The sequence below is a fragment of the Topomyia yanbarensis genome, chromosome 3 (genome assembly GCF_030247195.1).
Source record: "Topomyia yanbarensis strain Yona2022 chromosome 3, ASM3024719v1, whole genome shotgun sequence".
NCBI classification, from domain to species: Eukaryota; Metazoa; Arthropoda; class Insecta; order Diptera; family Culicidae; genus Topomyia; species Topomyia yanbarensis.
In genome coordinates, this window is record NC_080672.1 from 385,699,990 (window position 1) to 385,719,209 (window position 19,220).

General features: G+C 35.0%; 1 protein-coding gene across 1 annotated transcript in view; it reads left to right on the forward strand.

The window, feature by feature from the left end:
* Window positions 1–19,220, forward strand: part of LOC131690457 (protein bric-a-brac 1-like) — a 575,339-nt gene that overhangs the window by 538,047 nt on the left and 18,072 nt on the right. Inside the window, exon 3 of the mRNA XM_058976241.1 lies at window positions 15,882–15,929. Coding sequence (XP_058832224.1) covers window positions 15,882–15,929 — 48 coding nt within the window. The remainder of the gene's footprint in view (window positions 1–15,881; window positions 15,930–19,220) is intronic.

The window sequence follows — 19,220 nt, forward strand, 5'->3', positions numbered from 1 at the left end:
AGGGAAACCGTACAAAAAGTGCCAGTATGTACTCCCAATAGTCCTAAGTTACACTGACATGTATTGGGGTCAGCTTTCCGAATAAAAGTTTAGCGTATACATTTACGCAATTACCGCACAGATTGGAAGTATGAAATATATTATACTTGATAAAATTCTAATTTTATATGTAATATTATTCATACGAAAACTTACATATCTTCTAATCCACATTTATTGAATTAGCTGTAGTATACACCAATCGCCCTGTTCGTGATTTATTTTAAATAAAAAAGACCATCTCCCATCACCCGCAAAAGGCTCGTTAACCACCGTTTGACAACCAGTTATACCGAAAAACAACGTGTTGAAAGTGGTCAATCTGTGGATTTATCTACACAATTCAAGTGCACTTCCCATTATCGACACACTGACACAGCCACATTGACGCCCGTACCTCCGGTGCAGCCGCCCAGTGCATTGCTCGCATTCACTACCCCAACAGCGGCAATCACCACCCACCCACTGACTGCGCTGCAGCATTCCGGCCCGTTTGTTTTGCGGGAGGGAATGCTGCGATTGTGATTCTAACTCGACTGCACTTGGCAGTTTCGCGTTGAGCCGGGGAGGTGGCAACCGATTTCCCCAAACCAAAGCAGAGGCGGAGTTGAAATGCAATTGGTGCTAAACCAGTCTACCTACCTACTACCTATGAACACCGCGAGCCAACCAGCCAGCCACTGACTGACTAACTGACTGCTGGGAGCTTTGGCAAAACGTGAGCGGAGTTTTAAAAACAAATTTTTCACACGGTCAACCTCACACCGCCCGCGCCGCCATCGCCGCCGAATGCAGTCAGCGCGTGTACTGCATCAACGCGGAGGATCAACATTCAACACCGGTACCGGTAGTGTATGTATTTACGATGACATCGATGCACTCGCGTGATCTGCACGCGACACACGCAATGTGTTTTGCTCAGCAACAGCGCGCGCCACCCTCCGGGAAATTGATGGGATACCCTCGTGTGAAGAACCCCAACGCCACCGCCAACATATGACTTTTGACTGCTGACACCAAGTGCACGGCGGCAGCGGCAGCGGCATGGCTCGCAGCGTTTTCACATCGGTACATATCGCGATATGTTAATCGGTGTGAGCTTTGACAGCGAAATCGCTTCAGCTAATTCCCACGATTTGTTTTACCACTGCCACATGGATACACTCAAACCCATACCAACCTACCTACCTACCTACCTACGCACCGTGCACCGCGTTCAACTGTTGACGTTTGTTGACTGTCGGTTGGCTGCGATCCCGGTGAACACACCTAGGTGTTCTAGCGAGTTAATTTGCACGATTCTAGATTCCAATTTGATTAAGCTTAATGTGTAGTAGTGCTCGCGGTTGCATTTGGTTGGAAAATACTGAACTCGGTGGTACGTGGTGAGGCTTTAACTAAGAGTGCTGAAGAGTCAGCGGCTGAGAATGACTAGCTGCATGAAGTGATCGGAGTGTTTTGGAAATGAAATCAGCTGAATACTTGGATAAAAGAATTTTCCTGTTCTCGTTGTGCAAAGCAATAACAAAATACTGAATTATTACAATCGGCTTTGATGCCTTTCTCCTTGATTAGGTGAAATTTATTACATTGAAACCAAAGAATGATTCGAGTACAAACAAACACTTTGCAGCTATACCGTTCGATGAACTGAAGTACTCGAATCTTTCACAAAAGTAACAAACTTATAACCTAAGTCTCATAGAATTCTTTTTCTATCCATCATCTTTATATTATTTTTGAAACAATCATGCTTAATCGTGATTCTCAATCAAAATAACTAATAGAGTTTCTTTAATTACAGAGGTTTGAATTTAAACCAAATTTATCTTATCAGATGCTGATAGAGAAAGAGGTTGACTTAAATTACATCAGCCATCCTCCAGAATGAGCGAAGAAATGAAAAAGAAGAAACGAATATATTTGTGACTGAACAAACTGTTCCTTATTACTTGAAAAAGAGTACCAATTTCGTACAAAGTTTATCTACCCATTTCTATATCTTCTTGTTCATAAAATGTCATTGGTGCTCAAGAACCGGTGTTTTTTCCGCTTGAAGTTTGGGTTATGTTAACACTCACATTCTTCTACCCACACCATTGAATTAAAGCAAATCATTTTGTGTAAGTTTACTTCAAAGTGAAATTTTTATCAGTGTTTATGCATTTACCCCTTGGATTAGGCATTGCATTCATCCGTGAGGTAGATGTTGCACGGTAGGTATATAAAACACAGTTCACAAAGTAATGTAAAGAGTTGGTAGTGAGATAATAGATTTCGCATATAATTTATATTCACAAATTTTCTTGCATGCTTTAGCTAAAAATAAATGACACATATTTTTTTTTGTTTTGGCTGAATATGATATTTTTTTCAAGTTATTAGTTTTTAAACTTTTGAAGTATATAAAATTGAACATTTTTCAATCACTGATAACTCGGAAACGAATCGATAAATGGAAAAAATATTATATAAAAAAACGTTGCGTTTTCAGATCGACTTACCGAAAAAAATTCACAAAAAATATTTTTTGTTATATAACTTATGAAATTTGCAATTATTTGAAACAAATTGAATTTTTTTAAAGCTGGACCAATTTTTTTTACCTATTTTTTCTTTTAATATTAAGAATCATGTTAAAAAGTTTGTGTAAAAAATTGGGAGTGGATATCAAAATACTTTGCGAGATATTGCAATTATAAACTTAAAACAAGGCAATTTTACACTAAACGCCCAGTGATAAGCCTGTTATAATTGAAATATCTCGTAAAATACTTTAAGTTCCATTCTGAAATTTTCATATAATCTTCTTAATATACTTATGTTATCAAAAAAAAATGTTTTCAGGGCGACTTTAAAAAAATTATTAACTTGAATGCCACCAAAAAATTCTTAAATTTGCAGAATGCGATTCATTCCACGTCAGATTTAATACTTCCCTCCAACTTTTTTGCATTCTCTAGCAATGTAATTATGTATTCTGCATTTTTCTATTTTTTTTAGGGCAGCTCTAATTTTTTTTTAGCTTTTTCAAATAATTTATAATTATATCGAGAAGATTGTGTGAAAATTTCAGATTAGAACTCGAAGTATTTTACGAGATATTTCACTTATAACAGGCCTACCACTGGGTGTTAAGTGTAAAAATGTCTTGTTTTAAGTCTATAGTTATAATATCACGCAAAGCATTTCGATATCAACTCCCAAATTTTTACACAAGTTTTTTAACATAATTCATAATATTTAAAGAAAATAAAAAGTAAAAAAAAATGATCCAACTTTAAAAAAATTCAATTTGTTTCAAATAATTGGAAATTTCATAAGTCGTATAACAAAAAATATTTTTTTGCAAAATTTTTTCGGTACGCTGATTTGAAAACGAAACTTTTTTATTTAATATTTTTTTCCATATATCGAATCGTTTCCGAATTATTAGTGATTGAAAAATGTTCATTTTATTAAACTTCAAAAGTTCAAAAACTAATAACTTGAAAAAAATATCATATTCAGCCAAAACAAAAAATTACGTGTCAATTATTTTTAGCTAAAGCATGCAAGAAATTTTTTTGAAAAAAATCAAAATTATGGTTGTAAATCTGACGTGGAATGGCCCGTATGTTTGATGATGAAAACTTGGAAAACAGACATTCCACGTGCGTTTTTGTAAATTGTCTTGTTAAATTTTGAATGTTCAAATATGTCAACTGCAAACTAAGATTAGCTGTTTTCTTATATTATTGCAATTGAATAATTATTTTATTGGCATGAACTTATAGAAAAAATAACTATTCAAAGTCCAAAATCTTTTCCAAGAGCATTTAAGTTACAAAGTTTTTTTTCGTATATTATAGGTTTCAGTTTCATCGCCTACTACGATAACTTGTAATCATTCTCTTAAGGGGGGCGTCTGGTGCAAAGGGCAAAAATAATCAACTTCTTTTTCATCCGCCTAATTTTTAGAATTGAACCTCTAGAATACTCTCCCGCAATCTTGGTGGCCACGCTGAACTTCTTTTGTTTTGAACAGCCATGCATTCCACGCGCGTATTTGCTATAACAGACGCAGATTTCAATCTATCGGCAACAATTCTCAAAAAACTGACAGTAATAAACATACAGTATAAACAATACACTCTAAACTGCTTCTGTCCAAATTTTCAAGAGAAAATGCCAAATGGGTCATTTTCTACAGTGTTTTTCCGTGATGCAATTTGATGTGGGACACCCTTAATTAGCGTTTTTCTCGAAACCGCGTTTTTCAATTGGTTAAATTGGAGAACACGATAACTCAAAAACTAATCAACGAATAGGCTTGATTTTTTAAGAGGATGCCCAATATCTGTAACCTGTCGATGAACCACAGAAAACTGAATAATTTTTTTTCTCCTTATTATTTTAAAGAAAAAATAAGCAAATTTTACAGAAATATATGAGATTTTTCGGTTTTCATGAAGCCATTTTGCGAAACTCGAACTTTTTTCTTTTTTTGTGGTTCATCGACTAACTATAAGCTTTACAAAACTTATTGAATTTCCCGTATCAGACAATTTTATCGTGAGTTGTCGTGTTTGCCGAGACGCTCCTCGACTTGGAAATGGTTGGACGTCTACTCTTGGAACGCTCGTATGTGTGACTGAAAATATATTTTTTTTCGTGCGCAATGAATGCAATTCTAACATTACACAAAAGATCTATTGTTGCCTTGCCTTCAAAATCACAAAACAAAATAACTTTCGTTTTTAGCGCTTTACCCCTGACGCTCCCCTTAAACCTATATTCAATATTAATATATTTGTGTTAAACCAACGAATAATACTATGTTTTGCTTTTGTCAAAATATATCGCTATTTTGAACTAGAAGCTTAACTATCATTTTTTTAATTTTGGTGTAAAGTAGCCCCCGATGACGGTATCTTTAAATTCAAAACAAATTGAACGTTCCAATTTACTGATAACTAATGCAGGTCCATAAATAAAATGGAAATGTCAGATAATCTTAAACGGCATAGTCAAAAAAAAGGAAAACGAAAAGGTGAAAACAGAAAAGAATGAAAGCACTAGATAGTGCATTATATATTAATTAGCCAGTGGTATTTTGCCAAACATTATCGAACTTTCTGAAACAATGATTTCCAAATTGGTACAGTTCGTTTTATTCATTTACTTTATTAAAATTTTATTAAACATTATTTGATATACACATTTTTCAGATTATTTATTTGATGGATTTTATTTCTTGTATTTATTTTATTCATTTTAAATATTTGTCTAATTTTAAATATGCGATCGTTTCATTTCGAACCCTTATTTCATTCTGTTTTTTTATTCCTTTTGTTCATTTGAGTTTATTTGTTTTATTCTTTGGATTCATGCTGACCAGTTTATTTATTTCGTGTAAGTTATTCTTATCGCTCATTTAACTTATTTTATTTACTGTTTTCATTTCATGCATTTTATTCATTTTGTTCCAGTTTAAAATCGCATTAATTTTTTTTTTTCATTTTAATAATCTATTTTTTTTCAGTCATTCATTTTATTAATTTCATATCAATTATTAATTTGACACAAATTATTTTACTCTATTATTTCTATAATTGTTAATATCGCTTACGTTTTATTTTAATCATTGAATAAATTTCTTTTCTCTTTGTATTCATTTTACCAATTCTATTGATTTTATTATTATTTATTATTTATTATTTATTATTTATTATTTATTATTTATTATTTATTATTTATTATTTATTATTTATTATTTATTATTTATTATTTATTATTTATTATTTATTATTTATTATTTATTATTTATTATTTATTATTTATTATTTATTATTTATTATTTATTATTTATTTATTTATTTAAAAGCTTCAACCTCATAGGTCATTCGCCTTTCGAGAAAGAAAAAAATATGGAATTAACATCGCATTATATAGGGTAAGGTGGGGCAAATCCGACCTAGTAAATGGTTTTGGCTGTAACATGCTCATTTCACATCGGATCAAGTCGTTTTATATACCAAATTAAAGGCTAGACTTCTGGGCACAGCATTTTATGTATAGCATTTTATTCAAATCATAGGAAAATTTTGAGATACAAGCGTTTTACGAAAACGTTCATTTTTGCGGTTTTCAAAAATGGTGGGGTAAACCCGGCCGCCTATGTTTTTGGTTGATTTAGTACAGATATTACCCAAATTTTATGGTTTTTCAATGTTAAATCAATGAATGTTATGTTATTGAATTGTAACATGAAGGAAATAGAATTCAATGTCAATCTTGGAATGTCAAAATCACCAGCAGTAGCACGTAAATATATTCCCATTTTCATCGGAGCAATTGCCCGACGAATACTATATTCATCACGTTTATGTGTCCTTCGTTTGTACAATCTTTTTCTTAGCAAAAAAGCGGTCGGATTTACCCCACTATTTAGAGGTCGGATTTGCCTCACCGCGTCATTTTTCATTACGACACAATTAAAAAAAAATATAAAAAAAGTTGGACTAAATTCATCTATGCACTTTGTAGGACATTAATCAAATAATTTAAATCCACTTGCATTTTTTATGCAAACACTTTATCAATCAGAAATATCCTGTAGTCAATGATGCACAAAGATCAAATCAAAAGTTGTAAAAACACACATAGGGTAATTTGGGGAGAGATGCCACACATTTTTAAAAATCGATCCTGCATCAAAGTAAACCATTCAATAATTGATGAAATCATTTTTATCAATTGCGACAAGTTTCTAAAATACTGTGAAATGGTTTTTGTAATGAAAAAAAAAATTCATCAAAATTCCATGAACATTTTACAAAAAAGGTCATTGCGGGAGAGATGCCGCATGTGCGGGTGAGATGCCGCACCGTGGTCACAAACTGAAAAATGGTGAACAAAAGTATTTTTTGGCTCTCATTGATGCTTTTGTGATTAAGTGTTTCATGAAGTTTGATTACACCTATAAATCGGCTAGCACCTTCACTTTCCTTAAGGGGGTACTACCATTTCTAGAAACATTTCTTTATTCAATATTTTAAAAATATTTTTCTTTCTTAACCTTGTGTAACGGTTAAGTTGGAGTAACTTAATTCAGGGCACTATTTATCTATATGCTTGTACGGGCGATATACATATCTATGTGTTGGTAGCAGTTCCTTAAAAGCTCTGTTTGGCTGTTTCTCCCAATGAATTCATACAACTTAGGTTTGTTCTTGAAAGATTCATCTTGAAAAAGCATCAATTCGTTAAAATTTACGCTCTTATCTAAATATTGATATCACTACAAATCAATGCGTTCACGAAAATTAGTGCCTGAAACTTTAAAGAATAAACCGAAGTAACTAATACTTAGATGCATATCGCCCGTTTAAATATATAGATAAATAGACTTATCATCCTATATGGCACTGTGTTAGGTCTGTTAGTTTGTGGATATACCTTATTAAGAATCTATACCTCACGAAAATGATCATTTAATGATATTCCGAGGTGAAAAAAATACATTTTAGCTATGCATCCTTCCATTGAGTGCGGCATCTCACCCGCAATTTTGAATCGGCATCTCTCCCAACTATAGGGGAGAGATGTCGCACGACGACATTTTCCTCTAAAATAATGGATGATCATGCTCATGATCAGAATGCCTTCTAAACCGATATATGATTTACCAAAAAAAAATCGAACAATTAAAAAAACGAAATTTTAATGTGGTGCTGAAAAATTTTCGGCACTCCGTAATGCAACTGAACGCACAAAATTATTAATAAAATTTTCGTGAGTAATTAAAAAGGATTATTTTACATCTCTAGAGTTATAATTCTTCGAAAGATAAACTCACAATATCATATTACCATATAAAAGTGACCCCATATACGAGATATAGAGAGTGCGGCATCTCTCCTGACGCGGCATCTCTCCCGAAATTACCCTATTGTCGTTTGAGCAGCTCAATGTAGACTAATAAAATGCTGTCATACCACCATTATGATTATTTCGATGCTCTACACGACAACATTGATATTATTTTGCGTAGCGCTTCCGTTTTTCGATAACAGAGAGGGGTCGGGTTTACCCAACGGTCGGATTTGCCCTACTTTACCCTACATTTACAAATCACTGTTCTGTTATATAGATAGGTTACTTTGTATATTTGGTTTCTTGAGAAACGGTATGGTTAATTCTTTGGAGAAGATCCGTCCCGCATTCTTAAGAAAAGATAGTAGCACTTCCTCTCGGGCGTGGTCGTTGGCGAGGATCTCTCTGATGGAGTTCGGTAGATTATAGTGTTGTCGGAGGTCGCTGTACAGTCGCTGGACAGTTCACTAAAATATGATCCACCGTGGTTCAGGCTCCGCATGTAACAAATGTTGCTGGAGGGACACGCGATACGGTGTGGGCATGGGAGACTTTTGTATACCCAACTCTGAGTCGCGACAGTACACGTTATTCTCTTCTGTCCGTCCGATCTGTCCAGCAGTCGAGCGAGCCTTTGGTGCGCTGGAGGTGTCTTGCCTAATATATCTGCGGCTGGGACAAGTCTGGTGAGGTGTTGGCGGGCATGTCTTCTTTATGGTCGCCAAGCGGTCAGCCATTTCGTTGCCGTCGATGCTGCAGTAACCATGGACCCAGCAGATTGTTGTGAGTGGGTCGTACTCGGTCTCGAAAGCCTGGATGAAGGGGTGGCGGGATTTTTCCGCCTCGAGGGCGGAGATGACTGACAGAGAATCCGACAACAAAACGACTGGTGTATCTTCCGATTTAAGGATCATGGGCAAGGCAATAGCTAACGACTCCGCTATAGCTGCTTGCTATACTTGGTGGCCATCAGACGGTTGTATTTGGTTCTGGCTTCACTACCAGCAGCTCTGGCCCTCAGTTCTGCAGACATACTTGTGTCCAGGTTGGATCCGCGGACGTGCCAGGTCCGGTCACGAACTCGGTGTAAGCGGGAGATCGGTGGCAGATCTATTTCTGTGTATTCCCGGTGGATCTCGTTTAATAGCTAATAGCTGTCTGTAGTAGGAAGCAGTCGCAGCTGCACGTTCTAAAAATCCCAATGCTCTTCTAGCGATGGTGAGAGCAGCCGGCCAACGAAGGGGAAGAATCCCGGCATCCATGCAGGCCGCCTCAGCAGGCGTGCTGGGTTGCAAACCAGAGGCAGTGCGAATTGTTCCGTGGTATAGCGGGCCTAAAATGTTGGTTAGCCCTTCCATATTGCTCAACCCTGTAGAATATCTTGCTGTGGACTAAGGCTAATGTTCAATACAGTGTATCGTTTGCAGCGCTGGTGCCGGGAGCTGATTGTTGTAATTAGTCGCAACCGGCTCCGATAGTCCATTTTCATACGTTGAAAATGTGGCTCGAAAGTGAGCCGACGACCCACGGTTATCCCGAAGATCTTCGGTTCCTTACGGTAGGGAACGACCACCCCGTCCAGCAGGTTCGGTCTCCCTGTTGCAATGTGATTTTTGTTGCAACAGTGTATATCACGCTTTTAGCGGATGCCATGTTAAAACAGACTGATACCGCCCATCGGCTCACCGCGCTTACGGCGGCTTGAAGTTTACGACGGGTTCGCCCGATGGTCCTTCCTATGGTGACAAACACGATGTCGTCGGCGTAGACGAAAACATTTATTCCAGCCGGCAGGTTGGCGAACAAAGAAATGTCTCATTTCACTGCTAGGTGGATTAAGGTACCACCTAGTGGCAAAAATTTGAACCAGTTTTATTTTATAACCTAAGTTTTCAAACAATAAAACTTTAAAATAAAAAGTTGAGCCCCCGACTGATTATTTTACTAATAGATATAATGGTAGACCACGTAGACCGAAAGCCGACATTTTTGTACTCCTTCCCTTCCCACTCGTTGACTTTAGTAGACTGAACAAATTTCTGTATTCCATGTTTATTAGATAATTTAACTTACCTTATTCGATTCGATTCGACACTATCCAAATCTTTCAAAAAATCTATATTTTCCTTGTGAAATCAATAGACAAATTAATTACCTTAAAGTATTATTACAATTTCAAGCTTAACTTCGAATATTTTCGGGGATAAATAAAAATAATTCAACCCAGAGTTACGCCGGGTCAACACGAAAAGTTTAATGAGTGTTTAAACATTTTGAAATCATCGCAAATGATTCAGTGTACTAGCAAACATTCGAAGTATCCGCATAAATACGTCGAGCTGAATCGACTACTATATTGAAGAGAACTCTCTTCAAATTCCATTTATAATTAGTAATACGAGAAGAACAAAGAATTAAAGACCACGAAGACTTACTGCAACCCCCCTCCCCACTTTCCCCCTTCGTAGACAAATGTTGCTAGAGCTCCCCGTCCCCCCATAAGTATACGTGGTTTATTTTCGATTCAAGCAATATATACTTACAACCATGCTAGTTTACATGTCATTTAAATTTCATAATATTTTTGTGTGTAGTTTACCCGTTATACAAAGCGAATCTTTCGGTAAAGTTAACTGTTATTTTGGGCCGCTCAAAATTATTTCCTGGTTCTTTTGAAGGTTCGTTTGTGTACCACCCTCGATCAATATTTTGTTCTTTCTTTTCTCTTAGTTTACATCTGTAAAAAATATTTTCTCGTTAATTACCGTGACGATTTCTGCAATTTCAACAAATCCAAGTCAATAACAAAGTTGCAACCAGTGGGGGTCGCACAAGTTCAAGCTCAAGCTAAACGAAAACTAAAAAACCGATTTAATCCACCTAGCAGTGAGATGAGACATTTCTTACACATTTCACTATTGGATTAGTTTGCAGAACTCACGAGAAGTAGGCACCCAATTAGAGGTGGGATGAAAACAGTTTCTAGTCTTGCACGAATAAAATCTCGAATAAACTGAATAAATTATAGAAATCAACAAAACGACCGAAATAAAAAAGTAAAGCAAAAAATGAAACAATAGGTTTTTAAATTCATAAAATGAGTAGAAAAATTAATGGAAATCAAAATTATAATATACACGAATCAAATTAGATTAAGTTATTAAATAAAAATTAAGATTATATTTAGAAATAGTTATAAGATTAATAGAATAAATTGACTCATACTAACAAATTGAATGAAATGAAACGAATGACTGAACATGAAATGCATAAAATTAAAGATATGAATAAAATGAATCAGATAAATCAAATGAATCAAATGAATCAAATGAATCAAATGAATCAAATGAATCAAATTAATCAAATGAATCAAATGAATCAAATGAATCAAATGAATCAAATGAATCAAATGAATCAAATGAATCAAATGAATCAAATGAATCAAATGAATCAAATGAATCAAATGAATCAAATGAAGCTAATGAATCAAATGAATGAAATGAATCAAATCAATCAAATGAATCAAATCAATCAAATAAATCAAATGAATCATATGAATCAAATGAATCACATGAATCACACAAATCACATGAATCAAATGAATTAAATGAATCAAATTGATTTAATTCATCCAGTGAATACAATGAATCAAATTAATGAAATGGATCAAATGAATGAAAAGAATGGATGAACAAAATAAATAAAGTAAAAAATAAATGAAATGTATAAATAAAACAAACGAATCAAATAAATAAAATGAGCTGGAATGATAAAATGAATAAAAAGAAGAAAATGAACAGAATTAAATGCATTGTTTAAAATGAAAAATTGAACTACAGTAAAAGGTTATAAATTAATATAAAGAAATAAATTGAATCAAATAAATTATTTGGATGAAATGATTAAAACTGAAAAAGTAGTCAAATTATTAAAATGGAGAAACTGAACAAAATGAATAAACTGGAAAAAATTAATAAAATGCATACAATGAAAACAATGAATGATATGAGTAAAATGCACAAAAAGAATAAACTGATCAGAGTGAATCCAAAGAATGAAACGAATAAAATAAGTAAAATGAACGCAGATGGACAAAATGAATAAATGCGGAATGAATTAATTAATTAAAATGAAATGGTCATATATTTGAAGCCAAAAACATTTTTGAATAAAGAAAAAGAATAAACCGGATTGTACGAATTTGAAAACCATTGCATCAGAAAGTTATGAAATGTTTTTGAAAATCCCATCTTCTGAGAAAAGGCTAATAAATATGCAATGGACTTTCTAGGGCTTCCATCTTTTTTTGGTTTTATTCTTTTTGTTTTCATGCTTCTTTACTTGACGAATTCGAAGTTTACTTTTTGATCACATATTCCCGAAAAAAGATTTATGTGCAGAACATAATTTACTGGTCCAGTATTTTAACGCGCAATTGAATATAGTAAAGTGAGACAAGGTCACATGTGCTTTCAAGCCCCTTGAACAGAGAACGACAGAGGGAGAATACGATTCGTGAATGAGACAGGTAGATATTTCAAAGTTTTTATTTGAAGTAAATAGTGTGAAATGTCTAGGCTATGTCGATTGCATAAAAGCCGTGTTTGTATTGTTTCGTTCGGAATTCTCGTGCAGGAAATATGGATAAAGAAGTCCTATACAGACCAATACTTTGAAAAAGAAAAAACTACTCAGTATATCCAAATATGGACGACGATAAGTTAGAAGACACATTGTAGTTGCATCCCCCATCGAGAGTGGGTACTTTGGGAGACTTCTTTTCCTGGATCTAATTTATGGATATTTTTGGTCTTTGATCCGTTATTTTTCATGAAAGTTCCTACCAATATAACGAATGTGCAGCTGATACAACTCATGGTTTATTCGCCTGTGCCACGTTCCGTCTTCCATCTGCACGCCACCATAGATGGTACGCAACCCCTTTCGTTCGAAAACTCCAAGGGCGCGTTGGTCCTCCACGAGCATAGTCCAGGTCTCGTGGCCGTAGAGGACTACCGATCTAATCAGCGTCTTGTAGATAATCAGCTTCGTGCGCCGGCGAATTTTGTTCGACCGGAGCGTCCTCCGGAGTCCAAAGTAGGCACGATTTCCCGCCAAGATCCGTCTCTGAATTTCTCTGCTGTTATCATTGTCGGTTACCATTGAACCCAGATACATGAATTCGTCGACCATCTCGATTTCTTCACCGTCAATCCGAACTCGGGTGGTTCACATTGTCGTCTCTAGAACCTATTCCTCTCAAGTATTTTGTCTTCGAAACGTTGATGCCAAGTCCAATCCTGCTGGCTTCAGCTTTCAGTCTTTGAGCATATATTTCATTAAAAATTCAATAGAGATACGAATAGTTTAAATATCGCACGTGGAATGTCTCTTTTGGAAATTTTCATCGTCAAACGTCAATTGAATTAAAGTTGGGTTGATGTAGCAGCAGACAAAAAATAGTTTTGCTTTCTCAAACCTTCGCAATTACAATTAATAAATATTTCAGATTGGCAAAAGATCTTATCACACAACTTAGAAATGGATACAGAAATAGCTAGATAGATGCGATAGAAGAGAGAGACAGACAGAGAGAGAGAGAAAGAGAGAGAGAGAGAGAGAGAGAGATGGGAGGGGGGGGGGGGGGGTTGTGTGAGGAATGACAAATGATGGTTAATGCAGTGACATTATTTTTATAGGTATATTATTATGATATATTGATTCTTACATTCTTATCATAAATAATGTAAGTAGTAATTTTTGCGCCATAACCAGTATAATCTAAATCTTGCAAAAGAGCTAAATTTTCGCTAGATTTTTGGGCTTCAAACATACAGTTGCTTTCGGTGACGCCACAAGCATAATTATATTAGAAATCTTTTATCCCACTACTAGGTGAATTACTTGTTGATCTGTGTATTGATATACCATCCAACATTTACCTCATAATTGAACGCAATGCCTAATCCAAGGAATAAATACTAGAACTCACTGTTTCTTTATCAACACATTATTTTGTCTTTGAAGTGAACTTATTTATTGATTTTTGAGAAATAGTTAATTTATTATAAAGGTAATTCACAAAATGTTCTCAACATCGAATTCCTTGAATCACGTAGATGTGTTTTCATACCCCGATATTCAAAATCGCTTTAGTTTTGCCCCTAAAACACCAGTACAGCAATACTTTGTATGAAACAATCTCATTTTTAGTTGGTGGAAATTGGTAAGCGAGGATTAAAAATACAAAATGTTCAATATCTCCGCCGCTCGTGCACGGATTTGGACAATCTATGGCTTGTTAGAAAGGTATTTTTACAAGCTTTCAATTTATGTGCAGTTTGTGGCACAATACTGTATTGTTCGAAAATTATTCGCGAAAAAACTGCTGTGTTTTAACAAAATCGCCCATATCTCAGAAAGTAAACAACATATCGAAAATCAAAAATAATAGTGTCAAATGGCAAGGTTAGGCCTTTCATTTGAAACTAATTTCATTAAGATCGGTTCAGCCATTGCTGAGATAATTACATGACATTTTGTACATACATACATACACACATACACACACACACACACACACATACAGACATTGTCTCAATTTGTCGAGCTGAGTCGATTGGTATATGAGACTCGGCCCTCCGGGCCTCGGAAAAAGTTGTCAAAGTTTGAGCGAATCCTATACATTTCTTTTGTAAGAAATGTAAAACAAGCTTAATAAATACGCAAATGATCATTGAAGTATAAATAAAAAGCAACACACCCGACGGTCGGCTGTCCGGAGTTCAAGTTGCTCGATAAAAATTCGCGGAAATCGATCGCGAATGACTTTCGTGTATATAACTAAGGTCATATTAGTTACCAAGATATACCTCCTAACCTTTTTTTCTTTTTTCCTACTAACACAATTCTATTCCCGTGATACTCGTGAAGATGCAGAGCAGGTCTATGCGTAGAAAAATCTCAAGCGGAGGGTTTTGACTGTTTTACGTTTTTTATAAAAGAAGGGAAACCCTCAAACTTTGAAGATTTTTCCGAGACTTTGATAGCCGAGTCTTGTGTATCAACAAATTGGGTAAATTTCTGTTATCGAAAAGAATTCTTCAACAGACACCGCTGCTTGCTGGTTCGTGGTAGTGTCTGATTGGTTTATAGTAGTTAAGCGTACCGACTAAACCAAAAAATCCTTGAATCTCGCAATCCTCATCCATCCAAGGCAACTGTTGGGTACTACTTCAATAGGGACTGTGCCCTTTTTATTTTGTGTTAATCGTTAATTTTTTTACACATTGCTGCTTTTTCTTGCTTACTGTTCAACCTTCGCAGTATATCTGATCTGCTCAGGTCTGCCTGCAAATATCGTCACCAGTTGAGACACGAGCCGTTCCGGAGGTGTCGACCATAATGATTTTCAACTCCTTACAACCACTTTCGCAGGGTTTCTTATCCGTTTTGGCGCTACTCGTTCCTATTTATCTGCTAGCTGAGGCTGAGAATTTCTCAGGGGCGGTATTTCTCTCGATACCGATGCCCATTCTCGCGATTCATTTACTAGTCATCTTTGATATTTTTAGTTCATGTTTATGTTTTCCATTTTATGTTTATGTTTTATGTCATGACAGAGTTTCTATAATCTGTAACTCTTATACATTATGCAACTCAGCTCTCTTGACGTAGCTCTTCATGTCTCTTCTGAGATCTTTTAAAAATTGATGAAATCCCGGTTTCACAAATAAAGTTTTAGTCTACATTAATGATTTTGCCGATCAACTTAAAATATTTTTTCAAATATACGTTAAATTTGAGCTTTTAAAACAGAATCGAAGATAGCAAAAATTTATCCGCCCCATCCCTCCCGGAAACAAGTTTCTGGCCACTAGCTATCAATATAGAAATCTAAACTAAAAGTACATGAAGCAGTAACCCTTACACCCAACACATACCAATCGTCACTGAGAACTAAAACTGTATTTTTTTTATTCCAGGCACAACACTACTGAAAGAAGCCGCCTGTACACCACCCACAACCTACGGTAATTAACACATTTATCTAGTTTTACAAATGGTGTCTGCGTAAGACGTACTACTCATAGAACCAATAGAACGAGCATCTATGTCACCTCTTAGAACAAATGTTAACTTGCAATATTTAATTAAATTATGGTTGCACAGTAATTCAATAATCGAAAACGAACCTCCCAAATATCGACTACATTCGATGCAGCAAAACTATTTACCCTCACATTTTCCACTGAAAATGGCCCTCTCTTTCCAAATAAAGCATCTAAACTTTTCACACAAAAGAGTTGCTTTCCCGCGCACAACAGACCAGAGTGTGTACACGGAACACGATGCAGTTGAACAACTTAATTAAAGTTTTTCTTTTTCTCACTTTTCTAACCTGACCCAACTGCTGCACACCCACACATACCGGAGCAGTGTGTGGGGTACCACAGTCGATATTCAGATTTCCTCAAACTGCCACCACACATGAACGTGTGGCCCCACTAGACTATAGGAAAAACAATCGATTTTCTTCGATCTGATCTGCTCGCCTCTCTCTCGCTTTGCCGGGCGATCGTTCAACCGACCCTGGAACCGGGAAAAGTTTCCTGACTGCTTTTATTCCGAGGCATTACTTTTTCATAATTTCATTTACAACATGCACAAATTGCACTTTCGCATGAGAGTCTGAAATTCGATTGTTTTACTTCGTTGTGAATGAGGGGAGGAAGTTGTGGATGGAGTCGTGATTCGTGAGCGAAATTAAAAATGTGTGCTGGTTGTTTTTGAACCATTTATCCTTCGTGCACATATGAAAGCAGCAACAACAAAAAAAATACAAACAGAAAGGAACTGATTTTTTCCAACTTTTCTTTTGTTCGGCATTGGATCTCTGGCCAACTGCTGCTTGCACTTTAGCATAAGTAATTTGTAGTTCAATAGACCTGCATGCAGACCGATGTGCATCTGATAAGCGGCAACGTGTTGACGTGGGTGCGGGCGGCCGGTGCATGCATGTTCGAAGACAGCTTTCTACAGAATGGCGCGAAACAACGCATCCGAATAGAGATATGTAGCTGGGCCGGGGATGGTCCCTGTGTAGTTAGAGCAAGCGGTTTAGTTGGTTCATTTATGAAATTTGCTGAAACATTTTATAGACTGCTAATTATAACTTTATGCATGTGTAAATAATTTATGGCTGCATGCCCGTCGACAGCAGTGTACCGTAGTAGTCAGACCATTGATATCGGACGCCTTTCGTTCCTTTGATATCTAATGTAATTTAGCATATTCTGGGAACTGATGGGCCGACGACGATTGGCTATTTAGATGATGAAGTCATTAGGAAGTATTTTAAAATAAATAATTAATCTACATCAGAAGGAATTGTTACCACCTGCCAGGGTATGTCGTAATTGAATTCTGGTGATGGTCGGAAAACTTGTGCAACAGGAGCAGTATGTACTTGAATGATGAATGAATAGTGTGCTTTATTACCGTGTTAGCGATCATCGTCACCTCTCTGTTTTAAGAAAACAGTGTTAGTTAGGTGCAAGTCTTACTATTCTAATCTTTTTTAAAAAATATGCAGATTTACCTCAGAACTTGTGATTCTGTACTATGCTAAATTTTCTCCCTAAGGAAAAGATTGTATTCAATTATATTGACACTAATTTAAAAACAACCCATTGTTGGAAAAACGAGCATCCAATTTAATAGTTTGTCATCATCACACATTATTAAATAATCATCTGCCTTATCTCTCATTGACTTTCTTACCATGAATTTATCAACAATCTATCTCTTTTATTCCGTGACAATCATTTTTGTTTAATGAACGTCATGGTCATAATGTTACCAGTGTGCTTCTGTTCTCCGGGACTAGTGCTATTAAATTGGAATAATTCTTCAGCACCCTATAAAATTCAGGAGACTGCTGATACAGATTAACAATGCACAGTGATCCAGAATGCGAATTAAGCAGGAATTTTAACTTTTTGCTAAAATTAAATGACTTAGCCTTACAACATGTTTGGCAAAGTTGTTGTACTTTGTAAGGCCCTTCTTTTTGTTTAAACCGATGCTAGGGTGGTTCTAAATTTAGCAATATTTAAATTAGAACTGTTTAACGGTTTGAGATAAAGCTTTACTGCCTTCGATGAAGTTGTAGAGCAATACATTTTAGACAAATTTGCTGAAGACATACAAGCTCTAGCTTTTATATTTTCCATTGCACGAGAAATTCAAATGTAAGCTTTAGGGTGTTCTTTAAAAAAACGGTTTTATTTCTATAACTTTTGAAGTTTTTATTTTACGCTTAAGTACCCTTTGGACAATTTGAAGATTATTTTAGGACGCATAATTTACTTTAAAACACCAACTACCTAACTTTTTTCGTATTAAGGTTATAAGAATTTTTATATAAAAGATATAACTTTTTCAATTAGAATTATCTTCGATTCGGGCACTGAACATTAAATATTTTTGCTTTCATATGAAATAGCATGCTTTGTAGTATAGATCACCAAAAAATGGCAAATACGATATTTTTTTATATATTGCAGTATTTACTCAAAAAATAGTTCATTTTTAGTAAAAAGTATATATAACTTTCTAATGAGCGAAGCTAGAGGTTCAATATAATTAGACAAATTGTTCTCATTCAAAATATCTGAAAGTATTTCTAAAGTTATACAAAGAAAACCATTTTTTAAGAAACACCCTAAATTTTTTTGGTAAATTTCTTGTAAAATTGAAAGTATACGACATAGAGTTTCAGTGTCTTCGACAAAGTTTTTTAAAATGTCATTTTCTTCAATTTTCTGGAAGACAGCGAAACTTTATCTCGAACTTTTAATAAATTAATTTCCTGATTTTAAAATATTTAGAACCACCCTACCCACTATTTAAAATAATAGAAAAGTATTGTAAAGTGCAATATTTTATCATGAAAACAAAACTACATTTTTTATATTGTTCACCGTGGAAGTAATTTAAACTTATTACAAAAAGTCAATTCATGAAAAACCAAATTTTTAATATAACTTTTTCAGTTTTCATTTTTTTCCAACCTATCCTTCAGATGTTTTTCAGAGTTTTTGAAGACGTTTTCTTCTAATACATCAAAACTCTAGCTTTTATCGTTCAGAAGATATAAGCACTTAATATTTCAAAAATAGATTTTTTTAAATCAATTTTATGAAATTTAAAAAAATATTGTATTCGCCATTTTTTGCTCAATTATAACTCTAATCATGGCCCTATTTATAGTTCAAAAAGAATTATCTTTTATTTGCCCCAAATGAGTATTATTGTTATTC